Source organism: Dermacentor albipictus, chromosome 5 (genome assembly GCF_038994185.2).
Source record: "Dermacentor albipictus isolate Rhodes 1998 colony chromosome 5, USDA_Dalb.pri_finalv2, whole genome shotgun sequence".
Lineage (NCBI taxonomy): Eukaryota > Metazoa > Arthropoda > Arachnida > Ixodida > Ixodidae > Dermacentor > Dermacentor albipictus.
In genome coordinates this window covers 15740692-15767700 of record NC_091825.1, presented here as the reverse complement: position 1 = coordinate 15767700, position 27009 = coordinate 15740692, and the positions used below count along the sequence as shown (strand labels likewise).

The 27009-nt window shown below is 47.0% G+C and overlaps 1 protein-coding gene across 4 annotated transcripts in view; it reads right to left on the bottom strand.

Annotated features, from left to right (window-relative positions):
• LOC135906572 (CUB and sushi domain-containing protein 3-like) overlaps positions 1–27009 on the bottom strand; it is a 265193-nt gene that overhangs the window by 222637 nt on the left and 15547 nt on the right. For all 4 annotated transcript variants that reach the window (XM_065438020.2, XM_065438017.2, XM_065438018.2 and 1 more), the window contains exon 2: positions 8414–8767. In XM_065438020.2, the coding sequence (XP_065294092.1) occupies positions 8414–8767 (354 nt within the window). The remainder of the gene's footprint in view (positions 1–8413; positions 8768–27009) is intronic.

The following is a 27009-nucleotide window of genomic DNA, read 5'->3' as shown; positions in this document are numbered from 1 at the left end:
CATATATATAGTAAACGTGCGTGAAAAACAAACTTTCGGGCAAATCTTTCGAAAAAGCGAAAGATGTGTCCGATAAGTGATACTACCGAACGTGAAATACTCTTTTAAAAAGCGCAACTCTATCCCACTAAGGACAACAGATAACCTGATTATGCATTTGTTTCGTTTGTGATCAATCAATATTGCTTCTATAACTCCTCTGGTGTTGCGGTTTAGGGCAGAAAGAACGATTGTTTTCATCACGAAGACCAGAACACAAGAGGAATTATGGAAACATCATTTATTGATCACCAAAAAAAATTCATAAGCAAGATTTCTGTGACCCTTAGTGGTAAAGAGTTGCTGCAGTACTTCTCGTTAATATCACTTACAGGACAAACCTATCAGTTTTCATGTTTTTGTTAGTTTTTGGCGCACGTTTATTCTATACGACATGTTTCTCGCTCCTTTTTTTCTTGTGCCGGGCTGTTTCTGCTGCGCATCCATGGCTTTTTCTTTGTGAAGTTGGCCAGTGTGTTTAAAACCTTTGTCTTCACGAATAAACTTCCAGTTGAGTCAGCGTTCATGTGTGTTTCTACCTTAATCCATCATTCTCGTCTCGGTTTGGGTGGTTGCCACAGAATTGATACATGAAGTTATTTGCGCTGTTTATTTCAGGAAGAACGCTATAGGGTCTCATCTTCTCTTTGTTTTGAACACAGGTGTACATTCTTCTAGTTCAACTTCAAGGAATCACCCGCCGTGGTTGCTCAGTGGCTATGGTGTTGGGCTGCTCAGCACGAGGTCGCGGGATCGAATCCCGGCCCCGGCGGCCGCATTTCGATGTGGGCGAAATGCGAAAACACCCGCGTACTTAGATTTAGGTGCACGTTAAAGAACCCCAGGTGGTCAAAATTTCCGGAGTCCTCCACTACGGTGTGCCTCATAATCAGAAAGTGGTTTTGGCACGTAAAACCCCATAATTTTATTTTTTTTTAACTTCAAGGAATCCCCTGAGGAAGCCAATGAGGGTAATACTAGTGCCTTTATTTGTGCGTAAGATTTGTTAATTTCATCCATTCAAGGGGTGACATGCCACATGCCTCTTTGTAGGTATGCAAGCATTCGTAGTTCTTAAACATACTAAGCTCTATATTTCGGTTCTCATCACTCTGCTTTGTACACTGTCGTCCTTTATGAAAGGGAACACGCGAGCGCGTGGCCTGCACTCTGCGGCGGCTGCCCACAGCGCCATCAGCCGACAGCTAAAGAAAGCACGTCCGCTTTTGGCGTCATCTATTGGCAAACAAAATAACCAGTCATGGCCGGTGGGCAAGCGCTGCTAAGATTATGCTCCCTCACCGCTCGCGCAACGGGCGATGCCTGCAGCGCGTCGTCTGCTGGTAACAAATAGAGCGTGGTGCACGAGCACGATCGAAACGTAGAAGCTCTGTCTCTCGCCTAACGCCTGTTGCGCTTCGCCTAAACTAGAGCTATATAGGTGAGGGCGATGCACTCAGCGGAAGGTTTGGTTGTGGTTTGCTTTTTCGAATGTGTATCACTGAACGTCGCGAAAATTTTCCTTCGAGGCAGATTCCCACTTACCCGGAAAGTACTTGCCTGTCGGCAGAGAAAGTTTTCTGTCGTTTAGTATATCTGCACTTGATGCTATAACGCCATGCACAAGCAAAGCACCCTGACCGTGATGATAGCGAAGGTATATTGCTACGTAAGAAACTAGAAGCAAAAAAAAATGTTAGAAATGTTTGTAAATATTTTAATGAATCTTGTATCTGTAATGTAAAAGACGCGAGCACAAAATGCAAAAACAGATATGAATACATTTATTGACATAAAAGATATACGTATATTTTTCTTTTGTATTGAGCACCAAAACAAAACAAAAGTCTGAAATATGTTGTGTCGACGCACTTTTCCGTACCTCGTGCCGTCCCATTTGCTGCGACGACAGCTGCCATTCTTCAGGGTAGCGAGTTATACAAGGCGGCCGTTAGTGATCTGTTGCTTCTCAGCCGCTTCCACTCCTTTGTGACAACCCAAAGCTCGTTGGCCGATAGTCCGTGCAGACCGAGCCGCCAGCGCAGTTTTCAAAAGGCCTCGCACGTTCTCAATAATGTTAAGGTATGGAGACTGGGGCAGCCACCATAGAGAGTCGATTCCACGATTCTCGAAAAAGCTTGTCACCCTTCCGGATGTGTGTATGGGCGACTTGCCTTGCTGGAAGATGTAAGCACCTTCCGGGAAGGGCCCATTCAGCAAGCAGGGCACCATCACGTCGTCCACGATTGAGCAGTAGGCGGCAAACGTGAATCTGTCCTCTATGCGGACTAGTGGACCAAGCCCTTTTTTGGACACGAGGCCCCACACGCACACTGCTGAACGCCCACTTGCAGCCACTCGCTGGAGGTATCCTGGTCTGTAACTGCAGAAAAGTATTATTAGATCATGCATTGACACCAAACCAACAGTCACTCAACTTATCTCGAATACCCTTCCTTTACGCCAAACATGCGGTATTCCGCTGTGCTACATGGCGCGCGCATTTATCGCCGGCTGCTCATGTATACGTTTCGTACTGTTTTAGGTTTTTATTCACTTTCCTATTTCTTTCAAGATATTTTGCTATTTTCTACTCTCTCATATCGAAACAGCAATTGGGCTGGTGGTGTGCCTCTGTTTGTGGCAGTTGCCAGCCTACTGCCTCCTCTTCCGTGTCTACACTTTCAGCATGTGCTAAAGTGTCTTTCAATGTGAACTAATACTGATGAGCGTAATAATATTAGTAATATTAGAGAACGCAACTACACTTTAATGCTGGTGAACGTAATCTAACACCCTGCCTTGAATATCAAGTTCTCTCTGGCGTCTACGCCAGAGAGAACTTGATAGGCTACAATATCACACAATGCATAAAGAAGGGTAACCGCCCGGTAGAGTTTTTTCAGCATTTCTTACAGTGATATAATTACCGTTAAGGATAAAACGTCACCTACCGGCGGTTTTCTGGGCGCCACACTCTGTCTCTGGTCCCACCGGGTCGTGAATGAACCTTCGTCGGTGAATACAACACATTCCCAGTCGGAGGTAATCCAATCTGCGTGGTCCTTCCCAAACTGCAGGCGTTTGGCTTTGTTGGTGCCTCGAAGCAGAGGATTCCTGCAAGCAATCCTCTTTTTGAGACCAGCTTCGTCGAGGCGGCGCGTCGCAGTCGTCTCGCACGCCCTAATGCCAAGTTCCTTCAGTACTTCAGTGACTGTTGTCTGCGGCTTCAGTGCTACTGCAGCCACAATCACACGGTCTTCGTATTCAGTTGTTGCCCGAGGTCAGCGCCTGTGCTGAGCGTCCTTCACACGGCGTTCCGTCTTGAAGGCCTGAACGATCCTGTTTGCTGCTTTTAGTGGCCTCCTTGTAGTTGATGCAATGACCTGCCTCGTGGCCCACAAAAATAAGGAATTAAACTACACATGCCCTTATCCCTTTTTATCACGCTAGTGCGCAAGGCGTTCAGCATCCTACCTTTCCCTCTCGTAGTATTTTGGAGCCCATATTTACACGTATGAACTAGTACATTATCACTGCTATCTTTACCCCGGCATTCTTAAATGGTCATAGACTCGAACTTGGTCCACCGACCGAACTGATCATAGCGCTGCCACTCGGCTGAAAACCATGCAGGGGTTTTGAAGGACTGCTGCCGATTATCGCACACATAGTGACCATTTAGCCGAGGGAAATCACTACCGTCGTCTTTTTTAACTGCACGCACGGATTCGCGCGCACGGAAACGCTCGGATTCGGTGGTTAGTGCCATGCAAGGTTGGTTTGAAATTTATCCTCGAGCGAGTCTAAACTGGTATTTCTACTTTCATTCCCGACGCAGGGACAATACAGCTGAAGCTAAGCATATTTCCATGAAAATTCACACCTTTATTCGCTGGAGAACTATAATGCTGCATACTGTGTTCTTGGAAATGTATTCAGTTGTGGCTTAAGCAAATGCGAGTTCTACGACGAATCCATAGAGCTCGCATGATAGTGTATCACTGAATGATACAGAGTATCATTCAGTTATAGATAAAGAACAACCAAACCTTCCGCTGAGTGCATCGCCCTCACCTATGCTATATAGCTCTAGTTTAGGCGAAGCGCAACAGGCGTCAAGGCGAGAGACAGAGCTTCTACGTTTCGATCGTGCTCGTGCACCACGCTCGATTTGTTACCAGCAGACGACGCGCTGCAGGCATCGCCCGTTGCGCGAGCGGTGAGGGAGCATAATCTTAGCAGCGCTTGCCCACCGGCCATGACTGGTTATTTTGTTTGCCAATAGATGACGCCAAAAGCGGACGTGCTTTCTTTAGCTGTCGGCTGATGGCGCTGTGGGCAGCCGGCGCAGAGCGCAGGCCACGCGCTCGCGTGTTCCCTTTCATAAAGGACGACAGTGTACTGTGCTGCATTCTCCAGGCACAGGAACCTTTTTTTATGCCGTAAGTGGATACGTTCTTTTTGTATACATTGGAGAAACAACTGTGAGCTTAAATATGTATGTATATCACTTTCTTGTAATTCTTTTTATGCACGGGCGATGTATCTCCCTCCGTTTTTGTTGCTATTTTGTCCCAATATTTATGCAACCTTATTTATTTTATGCAATAAAATTCTGGTGGAATTTTAATAACATTTTACCTGCGCAGTCGAGGTAATCGGTGTTTTGTGTATACATTTATTTGCGTTTGTGACTGTCTCACCAATCTGGCTGTCCAGTCATTGAAATTTTTTCTCATCCTTTATGACTATTTCTGGGCTACATGACACTGCAAGTGCAGGTGACCATTTATTTGGTTGTTTAGAATTGGGGTATCTGTGTGTTACTACCAATTTTCTGCACTAAATAAATATTTTTTCTCTTATCGTTGAAGGTATTCGTCCTGCCTTTTCTCCTTATTGATAGAGGTACCACATAGTTGCTCGGTATAATTAAAAAGGCCCCAAAAAGCGCTTTCATTAGCGTTGTGCTAGTCGAGAATATTTAACTGAAAATGAGCTCACTAAATTAAAGCTAAAGCTAATTAAGCTAAACAAAAGCTTCACAAGATTATTTCTGAAGAAAGCAAACTCCTGGCTCATCGGATACACATGATTCATGTGTTCATCACCATGCCCGACAACTTTCTAAATGATGTCTTGTCGATTAATAGCTAAGTTGAGTGATGTTATTTTATAAAATGATTGGGCAACATGAAGATCTATACATCTCGAAGACAAAAAGCTCAAAGAGACAAGTCTACTTTGGTACTTCATTAAATGTTAATTGTGGTGAAAGAGGTTTGCTAAAGCTTGTGTACATTTACGCAAAGTCATTTGTTTCCAGAATATTTGTTATTTTGCCTTACAGGAAGCCGTAACTGTTCATGTGGTGTGTTGGTGTGCGAAACATCTTAATGCAGCATATGCATCATCCTAATGTAGCATCATCATCTTAAACATCTTAAATCACACATGCAAGCCAGCTTCAAGAGTTCATGTGTTCAAAGTTGGTTGTTACAAGAGTATGCTTAATCCCTGCCTTTTGAGTCGCTTTTCCTTCCAGTCATGAACTTAAGTCACAAGGGAAGACCACAATGATTCTTCTGATTGAATTCAAATGTACATATTTTTCCGATGTATTTACACTCTTAGGAGGGCTGTAGGTACTAGCCTATGTATCCAGGTTCCATGTAGTCATGCCTTATGTACTGTAATAATGTTTCGTGTGCACGGATTTTTAGTGTAAATAAAGGTGCTTCAAATGGATGTCTCTCCTTTGCTTTTGTTTGTGTTAGGGAAAGCTATGAGCAGGCACCGGGGTTTGCAAGTGTGAATAGCAAAGCAATTTCAATATATGGATAAAAATTCGCTAGCCCAACGAAATGTCAACCATATTTCAGGGGCGAATTCTGAAATCTCAGTGACATTTCAACTGGGCTACAACGTACTTTTCAGTGCTCTGGCAATAATAACTCAACAACAGGTCTACTGAACTACCACAACGTCAGTTCAATGCAGCATCAATGGTAACCCAACAACTATTGAACAAAACGAACACAACAATCTGTCTAAGCACTATGGGCTTTCATCATCACCATCGTCAGCCTGGTTACGCCCACTGCAGGGTAAAGGCCTCTCCTATACTTCTCCCACTACCCCGGTCACGTACTAATGGTGGACATGTTGTCCCTGCAAACTTCTTAATCTCATCCGCCCACCTAACTTTCTGCCGCCCCCTGCTACGCTTCCATTCCCTTGGAATCTAGTCCGTAACCCTTAATGACCATCGGTTATCTTCCCTCCTCATTACATGTCCTGCCCTGCCCCTTTCTTGATTTCAACTCAGATGTGATTAACTCGCGTTTGCTCCCTAATCCAATCTGCTCTTTTCTTATCCCTTAACGTTACACCTATCATTCTTCTTGTCTTCATACAGGAGGTTGTGGCCAAGTACTGCACCAGGGTGGCCAATCCTGCTCCGGTGAGGGAGTGCGTTACCGGATCTGGTCACCGGGATCAGGCCACACTCCAAGCCTGTTTATGCATTTTTATCAACACGCGGATTTTTTTAATCCGGTGGAAAATTGCGCGGCACCGGGATTCGAACCACGGTCCTCTTCCACGCGAGGCGGATGTTCTACCTCTACGCTAAAGCTGCACGCCAGTGGGCTTTCAATGGTAACTTATCAATTATTTAACATCGAGACACCCAACGGTGTTTCAATTAAATTTCAGTGACCAATATTCAAGAGCCCTCAACACTCAACCCAATAATTCTCCAAGAAACTCTTCATGATTCCTCAATACAAAACTCAACATTGACCAATGATATTTCAATGCCTTCTCAATAAATTTTTTGTAAGGGGACGTGCGTTCTGAAGGACCAGAATAACGTTTTACCATACCATTGCCTACGGACAACATGTAATTACCAGATGGCAAACATATACTACATCGACGATCTCAACCACTCGCCTGTAGTCTGCAGAGAGTACACCCGACTCTCAAGTCACAGGTTTCGAGATCGGTATACAGGAATTCGGAAAGCAAGAATCTCCGAGCAAACAAAAAGTGGGTTATTAGAGAATCTCCATATGTTGCCAAAGCTTTCAGAAACAAGTCTTTCCGTATAACTTCGACTGCTATTTCTTTTACTTGCGTATGCTGAGGACGGGCAGGACGGCAGGACGGAAAAAAAACTTTAATGAGCAAAGGTCCTGCGAGGTTGCTAGCCCGGGCTCAGGCCACCCGGGCATTATGTGCGCTGTGGCATAGCCTTTTCACCGCTGCCCGGGCCCACTGGATAGCACATTTTTCCGTTGTCTCCAAATTATCTGGGAAAAAAGAAAACAGCTTTTCTTCGTCCTTTTTTTTTGATGGCTTCAAAATTTCCGGAACTTTTACACCACTACATATTATCTAACACGGTGCACGAACGTTTTCGCATCAGGCGTTCGTCGGAATGCGACCTCCGCCCAGCCAGTGATCGAACCTACGCTCGCGTGCACAGCAGCGCAACGTCATAGCCACCACCACGGCAAATATATAGGGGAAAAAGGACATGATGGCTCGCCCGTAATCGAGAGTAGATGTAAGCATGAAATTGCTACCGGAAACCAAATTCATTGGATATCCTACTAGCCACAATCTTAAAATAGCCCTAGAGCGTGTTCGCAATGGCACCGTATGGCATGGTGCGTTGTGATGACACCAAACCGCACCACGCCATACTGTGCACTGCCGCATATGTACGCAATAGGGTCCTGTCAAAGGCAGAACCTCAGCGCAAGTGTGGTCCAGGTCAGACGCGGCACGGTGGACGCTGCCGGCTTGGACGCAGCCGGCGCGTCCGACGCACCGCGGACCTCGCGCACTGCTGGCGTTGAAAAGAGCACTCGGCGCCAAATGATGACGATGAAGTGTATAGTGCCCTGTGTTTGCCTTTTGAAAGCCGCTATTGGAAATGACGAATAAAACTTCAGCGTACTAAAAGTCACAGCTTGAGTGATATTGTGAACAAGCATTAGGAAGAACGCGGAAGCAACCGTTTCCGTAGCTTGCTTGAGAAGTAACTAGCGCATGCAATGCGGTCTTGACTGCGTGTCCGGATGATCTCGTTTTGTTGTCGCAACTTTCCCGGATGTTCTCGCTTGAGTGCTCGGATAACGTCTCGAGCTTTGGGATTATGGTCGCCTTAAGGTCGCCGACAAAGGCATCCACAAGCATGTCGTGCTAATTATCCACACCTGCATTGCACGCGGCTTTGACTTGTTCCGCCCCCGCACCGCCATTCGTTTCTGCAGCCCTCATAGCATGTTTTGCTCAAAGCTATACAACAGACATCGCGTGCATACATCGCCGAGCAGGCCCCGGGGCGCATTCAGCGTACCTGGAGACGAAGTGGACCTCCACTGTCTCCCCGGCTAGCGTGGCGTCGAGGCAGTTGACGCAGTCGCGCGTGATCTCGCTCACGCGGCCGTCGACGCTGAGGCGCAACGCGGCGCTCCTCAGCGCCGCCGACGGTAGCTGCACGCTGTCCAAGCGCACCAACAGTCGCAATCCCGGGGTAGCGCGCAGCACCCACGTGCAGTTGAGCCGGTCACTGGCCCGGAGTGGGCGAGGCGGCCGCACGATGCCCTTGTCGGCGCCGTCGCGCGTCTCGCCGCACGCCTCGGCACCGGTGCAGGTCGCCACCAGCAGCACAAGGGCCAAGGCTGGCAACGCCATTGCTTCCTCCAGTCGCCTGTGTAAAGAAGTGGTCGCTAAGTATTGATGGCGAGTAGCCCCAAATTTGTATCCAGCCCGCCAGGTCACGCGATAAATAGCATAAAACATCATTTACCAATACTCTCCAGTCAGTGGCTCCTGTAGTCTCATCAGCGCACGCGAACTTCAGTGCATAAATTAAACAGCAAAAATGGGCTTCACCGATGCAGCCAGATTAGAGCAGGCTTACCAGTACACGGAGACCTGAACGTCTTGCTCACGTGAAATCGCCGTGAAGCACCATGGAAGAAAGAATTTCGCCGCCTCTCGCAGCTTCTGCTGTTCTCTTATGCAAGGGAAGTTCGAAGCCCGTGGAGACGTACGCACCGCGAACCTCCTATTCCACGTGTGTGTAAGCCCGGCAAGTGGGAGGGTCTACTCAGACTTACCTGTCGCTGTTTAACGCGCGAACCGCTTAGCGAGCACCTGAGCGATATACTTAGTACTGCGAACATCAAGGGCTCTGGCTCATCTTTAAGGTCCAACTGAATATTTAATTGCACCCGAGCGCGAAGAGAACTAGCTGCCGACGTACGAGCACATAACCATGCCCTATTGTGGCCGTAATACATGTGCAGTTTACTTAATCAGATGTGCAAGCATCACCTTCTCTTGCGTGTTCACAGTTATTCTTGCCAGTATTTCCGCTGATGGCGTGCGCCTGTCCATGAAGTTTTGTTTCTTCTCTGATACGCGCTTCACGTACGTATGTACATTTAGTTAAATTTTAGACTTTGGCTAAAGGCACGTCAGACGTCTCCCTCCAACTATATCTGCAGGTACGTTAGAGTGATCCGGCAGTGCTTTAAATGCCTAAGCGTTTCTATGCCTACCGAACTAGGAAACCCGTCCGTCATGTAAGGCGATCGCTTTCAATGCAGGGCCCGCAGCAGCGAGCGAATCGACCTTCGTGCTCCCTCTCGCTTCAACGAGAACACAGCGCACACGAAGCTATCAGCATTCGGCCAACTCTGTCCACATCGCACAATGCTTTCAAGAATGGGCTCGCGCAGCCACGGCATACGCAGCCGGAGTACTGTTGACCACGGTTCATCATGATTCAACGGGGATGGATAAGGCTCTAAAAGAGCGATAATAGCTCATAATGACCCGAACGTGAGCAGCGCGCCTGGCACGGCCACCTGCAGTCATTTGCTCGCGCCATCAATTCACCTGGCACTGCAGGCAGCACCCATTCGCGTCACCGCAGCGCTCCCGTTTGTATTGGCCTGATAGAGTTTCATAACATTGATGACGCAGGGCTGCATTAAGATGAGCAAGGGCCACAATGTTTACACATACTTAGGCAAGTGCCAGAGGAGTTTCTGGGTGATTTTGTATGAAAGTCCACCCGACGCTCCTAATTGCATTTTCTACGTTTCACGTTAAGATACGTCGGGCTTCGCAAATAAAGTAATGATCTAATTTACTTCGATCCACTAAGTGATTGGTAGAAACCCATTTGTATGGCAGGATTTGAGAATTACTAACCTGTCCAAGTCGAATTTGCAATTCATACCTTAACAGAACCGTTGCAGAACGAAAGCGAGAAGCGCAACTCTTCTCCGCTGACCGGTCTTGAAGGAAGGCCCACTTAGTTCTCGTTTGAGAACAGGCGTGAGTGACCATTGTCGTACCGCTTGCTTTGTCGCCTAAGCAGATCTCTTTTGGTGCATCTTGAGCAGACCACTTTATTCACGCCACTCAGCTGACCACTAATAAGAACTTATAAAATAATATAAAAATAATAAAATAATGTAAAATAATAAAGATCGGTAGTACGAGTTACGGTGTCGTATACGACGTCATGGTTTCGCATACGTTTGAGAGCATTTTCGGCCATGTCAGTAGAATATACGCTCTTCTACTTTGATGCTGCTTGCTCCACTTAAAAGAGTGAATGCTGTATAGATGCGGTTTTGCGCAAACGTGATCGAGAAAGCAGGCGCTGTGGCTCGCTTCGAGGGTAATCAGGGCCAACATGGCTGAGAGCTCGCTTTCCAAACGAAACGAGCACTGACCGCTTGTGTTGAGTGCATTAAATGGTAAAAAGTCAGAGGAGAAAGTCAGTAAAGCGCACAACGATTGACTATTAGAAGCGCCGAAATCATTAAAATGATGTGGCAGAAAGCTGAACAGTTGGCATTACGTGGTTAACAATAAAAGTACAAAAACTATCGCAAGTCGGCCGTCGATTTATAGCATTGCGGTATAATATTGTTGGTATAATAATATCCTATTGCTAGGCAAGGTTCCTGGGTTGGACACCAATTCATTATTTTTTCTTGCGTTTCTTTTGTTTTCTTTTCTGTCCGCGGCATTTTGCCTGACTTGGCGACAGCCTTCTCACCTTTTACAACTGACAAGACAAGATGACCAGAAGCAGTGCGTCATCACCACTGCCGGACCACGCGGTAGGTTTGTCGAGCCGTTCTTGCATGCGCCACAGAGCGCTGACGGTGCCCGACATCTCCCGGCCGGGAGAACGCACTGCTTGCTGTCACTTGCCATTGTAGGGAAAATGTTTAGCGCCGCGTCAAAGACACTGGCAAAACAAATTAAAAGGAAAAAATGAAATCTACTACAGAAAAAATAATGCGAACGGGAAATGAAATCCGGGAACGTAGCGTGGCAGGCGTTAACGTTACCTCAACGTCACCGCTGAAGCATTTGGCTGTTTCAGTTGTCATCATTACTGCCTCAAAACTATTACGAGCTACGCCGCATTATTTTGTTAATTTTGGCGTTTCGAAGGCCGATTCTTGCGCGCTTTATTCACATTCTACTCTAGCATCTCGAACGATAACGTATTTAACGCACAGAACCGCGTCGAAACGCCTCTTTCGTTGGAATAGCCAGCCGTCTGCCAGTGTTGCACTGATTACCGTGGAAGTTCGCCGCTCCTTCCTTTTGTTTGTGCGGGTTCCCAGCTCGCACATGTGATGACGGGAATGTGCGTGTTTATGACAAGCAGCTCTGTACCTATTTCAACCACTGTATTGTGACTGTAGTGCGAAGCTTCGCAAAATAGGGTTTAAGAAGAGCGTTCTCCTGTTGAATCCGCCATTCCGCCGTATATCTCATGCGACAAAGTCGATTGTTCGCGCCTGCGTCTGACGTAGATACGGATATTTCTTACCCATTTCTGGTCATCAATCCCATGCATCGAATATCTAGAGCACGCACAAAAGTCCTCAAGGTACATGACTAGGTCCGTGCCGCAGAGCACGGTACACCATTGTAGAAATTTCTTTCGCATAAAACACGATTCTCTGATCGGAAGCAACTATTACTACGAGACAAGCTCCTCAAAAGAGCGATCTGTAAACAAAGAGATGAAGTAACACCCAATAGACACTTCAACTTTATAGCAGAAATCACCATCAGTTACTCACCGAAGCTAGAGTACCCTGTGTGTTCATATATTATCGCTCAGCAACTATAGTGTCTTCCTAACGGCCGTGAATGTACTTATTTTTTTAATATTGGGAGGACTTGCTGCAAGGCATATCAGGAATGAAAGGAAATTAGATAAAAGCTTCCAACGCCGTATCGCGCAGGAACTGCTTCGATGCCCCCATAACCGTATTGTCCATCATCCAACGAGTGCCTATGTCTACCACCTTATTCGCAAACCTACACCGAACATGTTTATTTATTTATTTATTTATTGTACCCTCAAGGCATACAAGCATTATAGAGGGGAGGGGGTCAATCATTCAACATAAGTTCAGTTATTTGCACATACACAATCAAAAATTTCAAAAAATGGAAATGAATGTAATTTCTAATAACAAAAATTCACACTGTCATGCACGGCTTTATACAATGATTACGGCAAGAACATACCATTGCTACCGATTGAGACACCAAAAGATGAAGTTTCCAACCAACATAGAGAAAAAAAAAAGTTAGAATGCGTTAAATTTCGCTGGAAAGAGCATCACGAAAATGGTCACAGTTGGTAATGTTAACTAATGAGGCGGGAAGATTGTTCCAGTCGAGGCTGGTTTTGGGCAGGAAAGAGTGCGAGTATGTTGCAGTGTTTTGGTGAGGAACGTGGACTTTATGGTTGTGATCAAGTCGAGATGAAACAAAATTAGGCGGTTTAATCAGACGCGTCCTAAGAACATGATTATGATGATAGATCTTATGAAACAATGCAAGTCGAGATAGTTTCCGTCTATTTGCAAGCGGGGGCAGATTAAGTATTGATTTCATGTTAGTTACGCTGGAAGTTCGATGATAGTCACTTAGGATAAAACGTGCTGAGCGATTCTGCATTGCCTCCAAGTTATTGGTAAGAGTTGCAAGGCCAGGGTCCCAGATTGACGATGCATATTCAAGGTTAGATCGGACATAGGTGATATACAACTGTCGCTTGAGTGATGAAGGTGCGAGAGAGAAGTTCCTTTTCAGGTACCCAAGCATGCGATTGGCCTTTGAAGTTACGTGCTCGATGTGGTACTTCCATGAAAGGTCATTAGTAATATGTACACCGAGGTATTTATAGGTAGTTACAGATTCTAACGCCGTGCTGTGAAGAAGGTAGTTTGGGCAAGGCATGTTATTACGCGCTACTCTCATTGATTTACATTTAAGAATGTTAAGCTTCATTTTCCACGTTTGACACCAAGCAGAAATATTATTTAGGTCACTTTGAAGGATTATTGTGTCAGTGTAATTAGAAATGTTGCGGTAGATAACACAATCATCAGCAAAAAGACAGACAGAAGAAGCTATGCTAGTAGGTAAATCATTAATATAAATCAAAAATAGTAATGGGCCTAAGACTGAACCCTGTGGCACTCCGGCGGAAACAGGTGCCTCCAGGGAATCGGTTCCATTCACCGTGACGAATTGAGTCCGGTTAGAAAGAAAGTCGCGTATCCAGTTCAGTACTAAAGGGTCAATGTTTAGGCTGGTTAGTTTTAGTATAAGGAGCTCATGGTTTACACTATCAAAGGCTTTCGCAAAATCCAAGTATATGCAATCAGTAATGAGGCCGGCATCAAGGAACGCGTGAAGGTCATTAGTAAATGTTAGTAGCTGTGTTTCACAAGAAAAATGTTTACGAAAACCATGCTGGGATGGATGGAAAAAGTTATTCGACTCCAAGAAGTTAACTAAGTGAGTAAATATGACATGTTCTAATATTTTGCAGGGAACAGATGTTAGTGATATCGCACGATAATTGCTTGGGTTGTGTGCGTCACCAGACTTGTAAAAAGGCACGACCTTGGCTACTTTCCAATCCTTGGGCAAGCATCCATCGTTGAGTGATTTGGTGAAAATGCAATTCAAAATGATAGAGCTGTACTCATTAGTGTTTTGCAAGAATTTAGCGTTGATGCCATCCCGACCACATGAAGATGATCGTTTTAGTCTGTTAATAATAGCACGAATGCCGGCTGGGTCAAGCATGATGGGATCCATAGCTGTAAGATGTGCTCTCGGATAAGAAGGAAGAGTGAATATTGGGTCCCAGCACAAGTTTGTGAAGGTGTCATTAAAGATTGAGGCGCAAAGATGCTTCGGAACTGGTTCACCATTGTTATTGAGAGATACGTCGTTGTTATTGCTGCTTTTCATTGTGTTCCAAAAGCGTTTAGGGTTAGTTTTGAGTATGGACGGAAGCGTTGAATGAAAAAAGGTAAATTTCGCCGTTTTCAGTGCCTCTGAATATGCCGTAGAAGCGGCTTTGTATACAGCCCATCTCTCTGGGTTAGGCGATTTTTTCGCACTATGAAACAGCCTGCTTTTTTTGTTTGATAACCGCTTGAGATATCTGTTATACCAGGGAGCGTTAGTGTTGTCGTAAACAGCTCCTCAAAAGTTGTGCAGCTATTCTGCATACCAGCTAAACAAGATTTCAGGCATTCCCTCAGCTTGTATATTGTAGCTTCATTATTTGTTTATAAGACCGCTTAACATTGACCATCGTCTAACCTCGACTGAAACACTAAAGGCTTATGTGAAAGAAGTATAATAAAAATTTGTAGTCACAGTACTGCCAAAACAGCACATGCTCATGTTCCTTTTTTGTTTTTTGTTTTTTGCAATGCATTAATTTGTTTTTGGAGACCCTTACCTACAAGTGCTGCTTGCGCGAGAGGCAGTCGGCCTGTAATGTCGGCTGTGGCGTCGTGCGGAATGGAGTTGCTTACTCGGGTGCGGCGGATTCTTCCCTGATCATTGCGATAGCAATTATATAGGCACGCCAAGAGCATTTTTGCCGTCGCCATCGCCGTGATATTCCGCATAAAGTTTAAGTGCGTTAACACCGTCGCCGCACATCGTGTGCTGTATGTCTTAGTGAAAGCACGCGAGAGAAGCCGACGCTCGCGGCTCAATCTGTCGCGCCCAAAAAAGAGATGGCGGAGAAGAAACGCGCCATTTTCCGTCGCACTAAAGCCGTGGGGGATGGGGTGGTGGGAAGGCGTTGTGCTACGCCAGCAACTGCGCATTTCGCGACCGCGCGCACGGGGATTTGATGAGCCCGGCTCGCACGCCACATGTGGAGGCAAGTGGGGAGGCAGCGAGGGAGGGAGGGAGGGGGAACGGCTTCAAACTCCGCCAACAAGTGTGCACATTGTGACATTGTGCGGTAGCGAGCGGCCGCGCGCGCCCTACCTTGACAACGATCTGCAGATCAGTTACCTGGTGCATTTTACAGACGCACACTTTCCCAAGCCCAGTGACGTACAGTCACCTCTATCTCGGAGGCTAAATTATGCGCAGGTGGAGCCGACCTTCACCACATCATGTGGACACGTCCCCTGATAAGGACAAATCGCACTAGCCTATTGCCCCTTCTCATCACTACCCTAGAGCAGTGGGAGACTGCACTGCTCAGCTCAGACCTGGATCTCCAACTCCTGCTCGTCCAGATGGCTGAAGACGCCGCCAAAGCGCAATGCCTGGCCGCTGCCTGAGAAAGAAGAGGACGGGCCTTCTCGCCTCCCCTCTAAACTCTAAAATTAAGTTTATACTACTACTACTACGGCTCGTACCTTGGTGCGCGCTATGTGCTCGCCGCTTTTGCCTTGAAGCGATAGACCGCACGAAGGTCACTTCGCTCGCTGCTGCTGCTGCGCTTGCTCACACCAGCGTTTTGACAGTGAGTGTCCGCGCTCATCGAGCGGGATGTGTTCATGTCTGCTCGTGTGAGCTGACACCATATTTGCGACACCTCACGGGCTATGCCAATTTAAAGTGACACTAAAGCTAAGTATTAAGTCGACGAGGACTGTTTAAATACCATTCCAGGAACCTCTCAACGCTTGTTTCGTGCCAAAAAAATACTTAGTTTACGAGAAAATTGCATTTGAAGGGTTCGAATACCTATTTAGAAATTCAGATCTCCCACCACCCAAACGAGGGAGCGGTGCCGTTGCATTCGCCATCACCACCCTTCGCGAAAGTCCGTCGGTAAAACGACGCCCGGCAGGCGGCGGTTCCGAGCCAAGCCAGAGCGGTGGATTCACCGCTGCAGCTGCTTTTTGGTCAAGTGGCGTAGACCGGTCAAGCATTCCGTGACATCACATGGAAGATGAATTCTCTGCTACTTACAGTTCGTGCGAGTTCGCGAGCGAGCCACCGCGCAGCGCTACGCGATAACAAAACTACGGAAGCGCCAAAGCGTGGGCACCGCAGAGTCGAGCGAACCTTTAGACCACCCGCGTCGTTGTAAAGCTAATTTCAATGAGTTCTTTTCCCTAAAAATGAAATATAACTGCAGAAGTAGCATCTCATTTCATCTTAAAATACAATGCAAGGATGTCTCTTTCTTTTTTTTTGCAACCAGTGGTTAAGTACTAGCGACAGAATAGAACTGAGTGCTTCCGTCATCGGGCAAGTACTTGAACGTCCGAGGGGGCGTCTCTAATCATGTCCTGCATTTATCGCCACTTCTGGATTATTAAGGCCGTGTTCGCGATAATATTGACGCCTTATAGATTCTCCAGCGCTAATCTATCCCCTTAGCTTGACTTATTATTTGCCTTTAGTGTCCCTTTAAGGTTATGCGCTTCGGCTTACGCAATGCGCCAGCCGCATTTGAACGCATGACTGATTCGCTCCTTCGAAGATTCAAATGGTCGACCTACACATGTTAGCTGGATGACGTTGTTTTTAACGACATTTTCCAGCCATATTCAGCGCCTGTGGCCATTCTCCAAGTGTTGCACAGCACCGGTAATGCCACTTTGGTCGCCGCGAAATAACAGTACTCGGCAACCTTGGCAACGGTGTAGGAATGCGACCCGACCGTGAAAAAATTCGCGCCATTAAGCATTTCCCCGTACCTTCCTCTACCGAAGACATTTGCTCAATCATTGGCTCATGTTCTTATTTCCGTCACATTGTCAAAAATTTCGCTGACACTGCCCGTCCACTCATTGAACTTCCTAAGAAAGATACGCCTTTCTTATCGGTTCGTAGAGAAGTTCATGCATTTTCTGCGCTTATCCGCCTCCTCACGACTTTTCCTCTGTTGGCGCACTTCGATCCATCTGCTCCTGCGGAAGTTCGCACGCACGCCAGTGCACACAGAATCCGAGCCGTCCTTGCGAAGCGGCAGCATGGTCGTGACGGTGTCATAGCATCCGCCAGCCGCCTGCTATCTGCCCCAGAGCGCAATTACTCAATTACGGAGCGTGTTCGGACCATCCCCAAATTTCGGCCGTACCTCTGTAGCCATCCATTCACGGTAGTGACTGAACACCATTCGCTCTACAGGATTTTCTCGCTGAAAGATCCTGGCCATCCTGGACGATGGGCTTTGCAGTTACAAGAGTATTCGTTTTCCATCGTGCAGAAGTCTGGCCATCAGGACGCGGACTGCCTGTCCCGATATCCTGTTGATCCACCCGACAACACCAACCCTAACACCGATGCCAGTGCTCTTTTTATCTCGGCGATGATCAGCGGCGTGATCCGGCGTTACGTTCCATCATCGATCGGCTCAGCTCCGGGGCCTCTCACGATTTGATCCAGATGTTTACCTTACATAGCGGAACTTTATGCCGCCACAGTTTATACCGCGAAGGGCCTGCGCGTTTGCTGGTGGTGCCCAGTCACATGCGCTATACTGCTATCCAGTAGCCTCACGACGAAACCACAGCAGGCGTTCTTGGTCTAACACGCACTTATGAGTGCGTGCGGCGCGGTTTCTTTTGGACTGGCCTTTATCGCTCTGTGCAGAAGTGTGTTGGCAGCTGCGAACTGTGTCAACGACGCGAGAAGCCGCCGACACTTCCCGCCAGCCTTATTCAGCCTGTCGATGTCCCAGTAGAGCCGTTCTTCCGCGTCGGCCTCGATCTGATCGGACCTTTCCGTACATCAGCATCAGGGAACCAATGGGTCGCTGTCGCGACAGACCATGTCACGCACTGAGCTATTACACGCGCACTTCCAACCAGCTGTGCTACAAATATTGCCGAGTCCCTTCTCCACGATGTGATTCTGCATGACGGAGCTCCTCGTCAGCTGCTCACCGATCGCGGTCTTTACTTCTTGTCCCTTGTCATCGATGACCTCCTCCGCTCATGTGCCAAAAAACACAAGGTCCCCACCGCCTATTAACCTCAGACAAACAGCCGCACGGAACGACTGAATCGCACCGTAACCGACATGCTCTCCGTGTACGTTTCCGCCGACCACCACGACTGGGATGTTACATTACCATTTGTTACATTGGGGAATTGGGGATAAAAGTTAATGGAGAATACCTTAGTAACTTGCGATTCGCTGATGATATTGCCTTGCTTAGTAACTCAGGGGACCAATTGCAATGCATGCTCACTGACCTGGAGAGGCAAAGCAGAAGAGTGGGTCTAAAAATTAATCTGCAGAACACTAAAGTAATGTTTAACAGTCTCGGAAGAGAACAGCACTTTACAATAGGTAGCGAGGCACTGGAAGTGGTAAGGGAATACAACTACTTAGGGCAGGTAGTGACGGCGGATGCGGATCATGAGACGGAAATAATGATGATGTATGGGGTTTTATGGCACAAGGGCCAAATATGACCAAAGAGCGCCATACACATGGTGATCGGTTTTCAATGAATTGTTCGTGAAGTGAAGAAATGTACTTCGAATGATGGATGTGGCATGGCTGTAAATAGGCCTAAAATCAGTCGCTCTGAATTGCGTAAAATAAATAAGTATTAAAACAATGACGATGACCAGAGATGTGAACTATGGAACTGTCATGTTACACGCGGATGATGAAACAAAACATGTAGTGAAAGCAGCACTGATGTGTCACCAGGGCCCTTGAATGCAAGGGCCTGGAGACACGTGCTATTTAGTGTAACAAACGCAGCAGTACCCTCTGCTAAGAAGCCGTACTACGTAACACTTGGTCGGATAATGTGCAATGTTTGAATGTCATTTAAATAATTTAAAACTGATGTGGTGTTGAATAGCGGGTTCGAGCCGAGAAATTGTGCTGGATGTAATGGGATATGGTGTTGATACACCAAGGGAAAGTGCTTTTTTCTCTCGCATTCTGTTCCCTACATTCCACGAGGACGTGGATGACCGTCAGTCTTTTACCACATCTACCACATGTAGGATGTTCCTCACCAGTCAGAAAGAAGCTTTGTGTACTGTAAGTCTGCCCTATTCTTAGTCGACAGAACGCGGCATCAGTCTCTCGTAATTTCGCTATAGATGAGGCGGTGCCTAAATGTGGCCTGATTAAGTGAAGTTTATTCGAGGTTTGCGAGTCCCACAAGTGTTGCCAAAAATCTCTTAATTTTTTGCGAATAAAAGGTATCAAATCTATGGCGGGGACACCTATCGAACAGTTCAAATCTTTTCTTGCTGTGGATGTGGCGATTTCGTCAGCGAGCACATTACCCTCAATGCCTCTGTGCCCTGGCACCCAGCATATAATGACACGTTGATTACATCCATAGACAGTGCAGAAGAGCGTATAAAGATCATTATTTACAGGGTTTTTGTGCTTTTTAAGCGATACTAACGCCTTGACAACGCTCAGAGAGTCGTTATATATAATTGACTTTCCTAGTTTTAATTGTTTTATGTGTTTCACAGCTGATAATAATGCATAGGCCTCAGCCGTAAAGATACTTCTCTGCGCATGCAAGATGCCAGAGTTGGAGAAGGACGGACCAACTGCTGCATAAGAGACGCCGGCTTGTGACTTAGATGCATCGCTGTAATACTCCGGGCAGCAATACTTCGACTGAAGTTCAAGGAAGTGCATTCAAATGCGCATCTCAGAAGCATGCTTACTGACTTCAATAAACGACATGTCACATTCCGGGAGCTGCCACTGCCACGGCGGGGATAGCTTCGCTGGAAGCATTAGATGGTGTTCTACAAGCGGGAGAGACATTTCTTCACTAAGATTCCTTATACGGAGTGAGAAGGGCTGCCTGACTCTAGGCAGATTATTAAAAAGTATGGCACAGGATAAATCATTTACAATTGTGTAACAAGGGTGTTCAGGATTCGAGTTTACTTTCAGATAATATGTAAAGCTGTAATATGACCTCTGTAGACGGAGTGACCACTCGTTTGATTCTACATACATAGAGACTTTCTACGGGGCTTGTCCTGAAAGCACCGGCTGCTAGGCGGATACCTAGGTGGTGCACAGGGTCTAGGATTTTTAGCGCACTCGGTGTTGCAGAATGATAGATTATAGCACCATAGTCAAGACAGAGAACGGACAAGGCTCCTGTACAAGTTCAGGAGACATTTTCGATCACTTCCCCATGTTGTGCGAGACAGACGTTTTTAAAATATTCATCGTTTTCAAACATTTTGCCTTCAAATATTTCAGATGGGGGATGAAAGTAAGCTTGGAATCTAGAATTATTCCCGGGAATTTGTGTTCACTGCTCACAGAGAGTTTCTCTCGATTAATGGTGAGTTTCGGCACCAGTGTTATGCCTCTTCTGCTTGAAAATAGTATACACGTACTTTTGCGGCAATTTATTTTAAAGCCACTTGCATCCGCCCATTTAGATCATTTGTTTAATGTGAGCTGTATCTGTCGCTCGCAGATCGCAATTTTACATGATTTAAAACGTATCTGTATGTCATCGACATATACAGAATAAAACATTGTGCGTGATATGACTGTATACAGGGAGTTCATCTTTACAATTAACAGTGTGCAACTGAGCACACCCCCTTGCGGCCCCCCTAGTCTCCTGAGCGAATGTTCTAGATAAAGCGTTGCCCACTCTCATACGAAACATGCGGTTAGATAAGTAGCTCTTGACTGTGTTTAACATATTTCCTCGGACCACCATCGCGGAAAGATCTCGCAAAATCCCGAAGCGCCATGTCGCATCGTATGCTTTCTCTAAATCTAAGAATACCGAGAGTAAGAACTGCTTATGTGTAAACGCATCTCTGATGTTCGCCTCGATACGGACGAGGTGGTCTGTTGTCGACCTACCTTCTCGGAACCCACACTGGAAGGGGTCTAGTGTTTTGCTATTTTCTAGGAAAGAGATTAGGCGCCGGTTAATCATTTTTTCATACAGCTTGCACAGACAGCTTGTTAGCGCTATTGGTCTGTAGCTGCTGGCTAAGGACGGGTCTTTGCCTTGTTTAAGTATTGGGATGACTATGGCTTCTTTCCACGAGGACGGAATATACCCAGCCGCCCACATGGCATTGAAAATAGATAGGAGCGCTTTCAGTGCTTCCGGTTGTAAATATCTAATCATTTCATACATAATGCGGTCGCCGCCTGCCGCGGAGTTTTTGCAACAAGCGAGAGACGCCTTTCATTCAGCTAAGTTAAATGGACGATTGTAAGCTTCATTCGAGGAGTATTTGTGAGTAAGAGGCTGTCTCTCTGCACGTTCTTTTAACCTCAGGAAAGATTCTGTATAGTGCGATGCACTTGAAACTTATTCAAAGTGTTCACATCGACAATCCGCCTGAGCCTCCGGGCTATCACCGTGGGTGCTTACCAAGTGTAGAGGATGCGTCTGCCGGCCTATTAATTTATTCACTTTCGTCTCTTCTGTGTAGGAATTTATCCCAGAGATGTATTTCTCCTAGCTCTCCCTTTTAGCACGTCGACATGTTCTTCTACCCTGCGCCTTTATTTGTTTAAAATTGATCAAGTTTTCGGCGGTTGGAAAGTCGCAAAATCGTCCCCAAGCTTTTTTTTGGTTTTTTCCGTGCTTTTTTTTACATTCATCGTTCCACCATGGCATACGACGCTTATTCGACATTCCATTAGTTTCACAAATACACTTTCTCGCAGCCTCAATTATAAGGCATGTAATATGCGTCACAGCATCGTCTATATTGAAAGAATCGATTTCATCCCAGATTGTATATGTTAGTTCGCGGAAAAGTTCCCAGTTAGCCGACTCGATCTTTCACCGGGGAGCATGTGGCAAGGATTCATCTTCTTTGGTCAAGTTTATTATAACTGGGAAGTGGTCGCTTCCAAAGGGGTTCTTCAAAACGGACCACTCAAGGTACGGCATTAGTGTACTCGACACTATGCTTAAATCTATCGAGGAGTATGTATTATGTGCCAAGCTGTGGTACGTCGGCTCCTTTTTGTTAAGTATTGACACGTGTATTGACACTTATATTTATCGGGCGACCACGTTTCGCCGCCTAACAAATGTTATCGCACAGCGCGGGACGCGCCTGCATGTGTCCGAAGTTTCTGGAAAGTTATCGATGCTTCTACACGCTGTCTGTTGTCGCCGAACCTTGTGTTATCTGATTTCATCGCGTGACGCGAATGGTGTAGAACTTTGTGGAAGGCACGCGGGTCCCAACGATTAGTCTGGAACATTCTATGACTGCTGTATAAAAGCCGACGCGCTGGACCCGCTGATCAGATTTTCGACGATCGCCGACTGTGTTCGCCGCTCTCGTTGTGCTTTAAGTGCAGCCTGTTTTGTGGGCACAGGTTCGCCCAGTAAAAGCTAGTTTTGCCTTTCACAGTATTGCTACTGTGTTCTTTGACATCACGACCACGTGACAGTATACATGCTCCTGAGGAAAAACCAAAGTTTTCGATTAGCCGACCTCTCGCATCGCAACAAGAGTCTCTCCACTAAGTGTTGTGTTTGTTTAAATCTCCGACAACTATGTACGGCACGGGAAGTTCATCTATGTAGTTCTGAAATTCGCTTTTATTAAGTTGATAATTTGGAGGGATGTATACAGAGCTGATAGTGACCAGCTTATCAAACAACACCCCTCGGATAGCAACTGCCTCTAGGGGCGTACGAAGTTCTACTTCCCGGCAAGCAACACCTCTGTCTACAATGATTGCAACACCGCCAGATGATACGAGAGTGTCATCGCGGTCTTTACGGAATATAGCATATTGTCGAAGGAAATTTGTTTGCGTATGTTGGAGGTGTGTTTCCTGAACACACAGCACTTTTGGAATATACCTGTATAGGAGTTCTTTGATATCATCAAGATTGTGCAGCAGACCTCTGACATTCCAGTGTATTATTTGCGTATCCATGTTGAATGTGGTTTATGTGCTGTGTGTTCAAGAAAGACGAGTTACCTCACGGAGCCTTTTGAGGGCGCCAAGATGCGGTGCTTTTCTTTTTGGGAGCCACTGCGAGAATCTCGCCGCTCCTTAGGCGCTAGCGGCGCCGTCTGGCTGGGTGTGTCCATCGCCTCGGAAGAGGTGCTGGGCACTGCGAGCGCTGCATTCGAGAAGAAGGCCTCGTCCCTGTGGAAGAGACCTTTGAGGCCACCTGCTCGAAGGTAGATGGCCCCTTCTGCTGGGTTGGCGTAGCAGCGCAACCTGCAGCCGCCGGGGGAGCGGGAGGCGTCACTGCCGCCTCACTGGGTGTGGGTTGGACAGTCGCCGGAGGCCATTGTGGCGCTGCCCCCTGACGCGCCACATCGGCAAAGCTGCTCTTGGGCAGGTAGGAAACCCGCCTGCGTGCTTCTTTAAATGAAATATTCTCTTTAACTTTTATCGTCACGATTTCTTTTTCTTTTTTCCATGACGGGCACGAGCGTGAGTATGCGGCGTGCTCGCCATCACAGCTGACACAGTGTAGAGCGCTTTCGCAATTTTCAGAGGTATGACCTCCGCCACTACATTTAGCACATGTCTGATGGCCACGGCAGTTCTGGGAACTGTGTCCGAAACGCTGGCATTTAAAGCATCGAAGAGGATTTGGGACATAGGGTCTGACACCTAGCTTTACATAGGCTGCCTCGATTGTCTCAGGCAGGATGCTTGAGCCAAAAGTGAGTATAAGATGCTTTGTCTTAATTTCCCTACCGTCACGCCTTAACATAATTCGTTTGGCATTGATAACATTCTGTTCGGTCCAGTCTTCCATCAGTTCGGCTTCTGTCAGCTCCATTAGATTATCATCAGAAACACCACGGCTGGTATTCATAGTTCGGTGCGGGGATATAGTGACTGGAATTTCTCCAAATTTAACTAGGTTAGGAAGGCTTTCATGTAGCTTCGCATCGCGGAGTTCCAGAAGGAGATCTCCACTAGCCATCTTTGATGCCTTGTAACCTGCGCCAAGTGCTTCGGTAAGACATTTTGACACTAGGAAAAGTGAAATCATTCTCATCGTCTTTTCAGGTTTGTCGGAGTGGATGACGTGGAATCGGGGAAAGCTTTGTAATCTGTTGCCAAAAAACTTCAAGACATCTTCGGTGCGCCCTTGTTTCTGAGGACGATCAGGAAGTTCGGGGAAAGAAGTTTCCATGAGAATGTATAAAAATTCGGCAACAGCGCCGACCGCCCACCACGGAGCCCAACGAGGGGACGCGGCAGAGCTTGCATACAAGTCTGCACGACGCCAGTCGTACGCCGCCACTATAACCAAATATGGTGTACCCAAGGTTGGCTAGCCACACAGGGTTACCCCTTGCCGCCAAGAAGAAGGAAGTAAATAGAAGAGAGAAGGAGACAGGAAAGGTGGAAAGTAAGCGAAATACGAAGGTTGTAGGAAGAGAGAGACAGGAAAAGGCAACTACCGATTTCCCCCGGGTGGGTCAGTCCGGAGGTGCCATCTACGTGAAGCAGAGGACAAAGAGGTGTGTTGCCTGCGCCGGGGGCCTTAAAGGTCCAAACACCCGGCATCGGCTCAACCTCCAGGACCCTCTTTTCCCCGGACACGGCTAAGCCGCGCACGTTTAGACGCGGGAGGGTCCAACACCCATGTGCTCGGGTACGTGGTGTCGAAACACACCAAACGCCTGCTGACGCAGACGCCCCTGCGGGGAGACGGAAATAATCAGAAGAATAGGAATGGGCTGGGGTGCGTTTGGCAGGCATTCTCAGATCATGAACAGCAGGTTGCCTTTATAATAGCAGCAGGTTGCCTTTATTATAAGTGTATAATAGCTGTGTCTTACCAGTACTCACCTACGGGGCAGAAACCTGGAGGCTTACGAAAAGGGTTCTACTTAAATTGAGGACGACGCAACGAGCTATGGAAAGAAGAATGATGGGTGTAACGTTAAGGGATAAGAAAAGAGCAGATTGGGTGAGGGAACGAACGCGAGTTAATGACATCTTAGTTGAAATCAAGAAAAGAAATGGGCATGGGCAGGACATGTAATGAGGAGGGAAGATAACCGATGGTCATTAAGGGTTACGGACTGGATTCAAAGGGAAGGGAAGCGTAGCAGGCGGCGGCAGAAAGTTAGGTGGGCGGATGAGATTAAGAAGTTTGCAGGGACGACATGGCCACAATTAGTACATTACCGAGGTAGTTGGAGAAGTATGGGAGAAGCCTTTGCCCTTAAGGGGGCGTAAACAGGATGATAACGATAATGATGATGGTGATTATAATACATGACGTCACGACACTGCAGGTTGTTCACCGTTTTATCTTCTTTTTGGCCGTGAACCGATACTCCCTATGGATACGCCACTACCACCCGCTCCACAACAGCCATCGGAGCACGCGTAAGATGTCATCGCAAGGGCAAGGGCAAACGCTGCGCGCCATATCGCGCGCGAAATCCTTGAGATGTCACAAGCACCACAGAAGTTGCCTTACGATTGCAGTAATAAGGATGCATAACGCTTCACGATCCTTAGTGCTCCTTTGGCCGCCAACTCGACGAGTTGGTCTATCAGCGACGCTTCTACCACGCTACAACGGTCCTCATCGCGATCTGCGTGAGGCTACCGACGTGAAGTACGAGACAGCACCTGAAAAGCCAACATTACCATCTACGCCGGTCCAGACTGGTGTAGTTGACGTTCCTGGGCTAAAACTGTATCACCCGTCCGTTGGTGCTGCACTCTTGCCCGGCCGGATGGTGCGAGTGTTCTCGCCTGATGTCGCGAGACAGATGTCTGTCGCATTAGGCCGGCACGGTTCAAGAAGAGGCAGAAGTTGCTCCTCGCCAACTTGGCTGCTGTTATCCCTGTGCTGCTCGCCTTACTTGTAAATATTTGCAAATATACGTTTTCTTGTGCAACAATGTGCTTGTGAATTCAGTTAATAAGTGAATGTCTCCATGTTTATAGCGCCGCTAAAACTACTATCCTTGCTTCGTATATAGCTGTGCACTAATTTGCTATCGCAATCGATGCTTCGCCTTGCCGGGGAAACTGCTACTTTTTAATATATGCATTAACGTGAATCTCATTCAACGTGCATCTCCGCGTTCTCAGTAAAGTTCCTTGAACAACTGTCGAGGAGCCGGCGAGCCGACGACAAGGCTTACTGCTGTTATCTTTGAAGAATATGCCCCGAGAGGTATTCTTGAGGAAACGCTCTTGATCCACTATAGTAGCGTTCCCGTATTCTGTGTCAGTTATGGCCTTCGTGGTTTCGTAAGCGCTGTGGTATCACTCTGGAGAGTGGTCTGCAGAGAGCAGAAGCGAGCAGCGAAAAACTGCGCCCATTGTTTCGTAAACCCGACCACGGTTTCAACGAGAAGAATGCCGTGGGCAACGACGCGCTGTTCTCAAACAAGTGGATGCAAATCACGGCGGCTATCGGGGTCAATCATCGCTACTAGCGTTCACACGCACAGCGGGAAGAGCGACGCATTTGGGTCAGTTTCTCAACCTGTTTTACGCGAGGCCATGTATACACTGATGCAGCGCCCTCGCACTACGCACGGTACAAGCATTGTCAAAGAAAAAAATAACAAGGATGAGCTACAGTGCGTTGCCCGTTTAGCGAAACCAGGGGCGAGTATCAGCCGCGTCAGCAATAAAACTCGCATTGAACTG